This window comes from Diaphorina citri, unplaced genomic scaffold (assembly GCF_000475195.1).
Source record: "Diaphorina citri unplaced genomic scaffold, Diaci psyllid genome assembly version 1.1 scaffold8865, whole genome shotgun sequence".
In the NCBI taxonomy this organism is placed as follows: domain Eukaryota; kingdom Metazoa; phylum Arthropoda; class Insecta; order Hemiptera; family Psyllidae; genus Diaphorina; species Diaphorina citri.
Window position 1 is genome coordinate 1 of NW_007386240.1, and position 2708 is coordinate 2708.

A 2708-nucleotide genomic window follows, 5' to 3' on the forward strand; every position below is an offset into this window, starting at 1 on the left:
ACTTATTTGAATTTTTTTCCGTCTCTTTGCAGTCTATTTTCGAATTGCATTCAGTGTCCTGAGGATAGTTTTCTAGCGGCCAGTAGCGGCATTACTAAAGTCAAAAGAATTGAGAAATATAGAAGTTAGAATTGAGAAACATAACGCTGTGTCCACACATGGTCGACCTCGTCGATCAACGTCGAATGAAACCGTAACTTCCTTGACAACATAGATTCACTCACCTCTTCACCTCGTCGTTCGACGGTTTGGACTATGTCTAGACACAGCTTTGAGGAGGCATCCGCTAGGTTTACCACAAACGCTCTTGAAATTTTCAGGGAATTTCAATGTTCAAACAATATTGGTTTTTCAGGTGAACATTTTCTCAAAGAAAGCAACTCATCTGGACGAGGAAACGGTGGGGAAAGTTCGCACCATCTACGCCACCACAGAACAATTTCTCAAGGGAAGAAAATACATTGCTTCTGACGTCATTAGTATTGCTGATTTCTCTTACTTCACGAGTTTAACTACTCTAGAGGTAAGAACGTTTGTACTCTGGAGATCTTGGTTCAAAATGTTTAAAATTGCATTGGATGCCCATTGCCCAATAATTTTATTGTCCTTATAAGGCTGAGTGCAACAGAATCAAGCCAGGAACTCAGAGCTCAGACAGACATCTGTCAAGATCCATTTAATGGTTTCTGCGGGTTTCTATAAAAAAAATTGACACCTAATTCCTTTGGCGTCATAAAACCACAATTATCCTACTTTGAAGATTCCACGAACAAGAGTTTTTTTTTTTTTTTTTTGACAGAGGGAACTGTAACTACTAAGGTCTTATCGTCCCAAAATCGAAGAGAGAAGGAAGATGGGAAAGGAGAAAGCCAGCCGTTCCGCGCGAGAATGAACATTATCCAATCAGGATAAAATCCGCTCCGGCCGGGAATCGAACCCGTGGCCTAACGCTTACAAGGCAGACGCGCTATCAACCAAGCTAACATAAACTGGCAAGAGTTTCTTTCTTTTCTCAAACTCACATTCTCAAATGGCCTTATTTGAGTTATCTGATGATTTATGGATTTGCCCCATTTCTCTCGCTTACCTTGTTTAGACTGCGGGAGTAAAGGGACTTTTCAGTCTCATTCTGGCAGTATAAACAGGGTATATTCTATTCTATTCTACCTTGCTCTCCCTTCTTTCTCAATTTCCTTTTTCTTTCCTTCCTCGCTCTCTCCCTCTTCTCTCTTTCCCCGTTATTGCTCACCTTCTCTCTTTCGCCCTTTCTCCCTCACTCTCCGTTCTCCCCCTCTCCCTTGGCCTTGGATTAATTGCAGGTATTTCTGCCGGAACTGGATGACTATCCCAACGTGGTCAGATATCTTCTGACCTGCATGGACACTATCCCTGGTTGTCATGACGACCGCACTGTGTACATTGCCAACTTCAATGCCCTTTACCAGGCTGCTGTGGAACGCAATCGATCCCTGGATGACCCGTCTTGACAAGGGATTCTATAGGGCCCTTGATAATGGATTCAATTGGGCCCTTGATAATGGATTCGACAGGGCTCGTCTTGATAATCGTCCTCAAGTACAGATCAAAGTAACGATAATCTATCCGGTCCAAATGTTTTGGAAGCGATTGTAGAAGTAAATATAGGAACACGCCAGCCTAGTTAGCTTGGTTGGTAGCGCGTCTGCCTTGTAAGCGCTAGGCCGCGGGTTCGATTCTCGCCCGGGGCGGATTTTATCCTGAAGGTATAAGGTTCGTTCTCGGAAAGGCTGGCTTTCTTCTATCCTGTCTTATATTTCTCTTCGATTTATAGTAGATAGTAACATCCTGTGAAAGTTTAAGAAAACTTTTATTTTGTATCTAGATATGCAACTGGACATGATGTCGAGGTGCGAAGGACCATGCGCCCTTCCGCAGAAGAAAGCTATGACATTGGTCACTTAATTATCTCAAACGTTGAGCACTTCGATTTATAGTAGATAATAACATCCTGTGAAAGTTTAAGAAAACTTTTATTTTGTATCTAGATATGCAACTAGACATGATGTCGAGGTGCGAAGGACCATGCGCCCTTCCGCAGAAGAAAGCTATGACATTGGTCACTTAATTATCTCAAACGTTGAGCACCGCTGATTCGTAGTCGTCAGTAAATTGTGTGACGCAAGCACTAGATTCTGTAGCATATTCGACAGCTGATTGTAATCACCTGTTATCAAACAACTATCGCTCTCTGCCTTTCATATTTCGAAATTAGTGTACGACTATATGGTTGTGAATTGCAGCATGTTTAGTGGAGTTTCTCCGATTCTCAGTTCTCAGGCAACACAAATTTCTCACTTTCTCAGTAATGTTGTAGGTTTTTTACTTGCAGTGCAACAAAGTTCGATACTTATTTAAAATTTTAATAAAATCATTTTTGTAGTTTTTCTGTGAATTTTTGTCTGTTGATTTATTATTGTTGATACGTAGGAATTTGATAATATTATTAGGAAGTTCTTGAACACTGTACGTGATCTTATATGTAGTAGGTAAAAGTAAATAAATTAGGCAGGTACAAGGTACCTATGCACCTACAAATGTAAACAGATTAATGTAGATACCTACAATAAATTACGATTTGTTCTGAAACCGACTTTGTCTAACGTCGTGGTTGGAGAAAAAGAAGATCAGAATAGATAACACCTGAGTTTCAAATGTTGAAAAGAAGATGA

General features: G+C 40.7%; 1 protein-coding gene across 1 annotated transcript; it reads left to right on the forward strand.

Annotated features, from left to right (window-relative positions):
* Positions 1–355: 355 nt before the first annotated feature.
* On the forward strand, positions 356–1937 carry LOC103522490 (glutathione S-transferase D5-like; the record flags this gene model as incomplete). Its single annotated transcript, XM_008487593.3, has 2 exons — positions 356–523; positions 1320–1937. Coding segments are annotated over 2 exons (336 nt in total), but the record flags the coding sequence as incomplete, so codon positions are not given.
* Between the last annotated feature and the right edge of the window lie 771 nt (positions 1938–2708).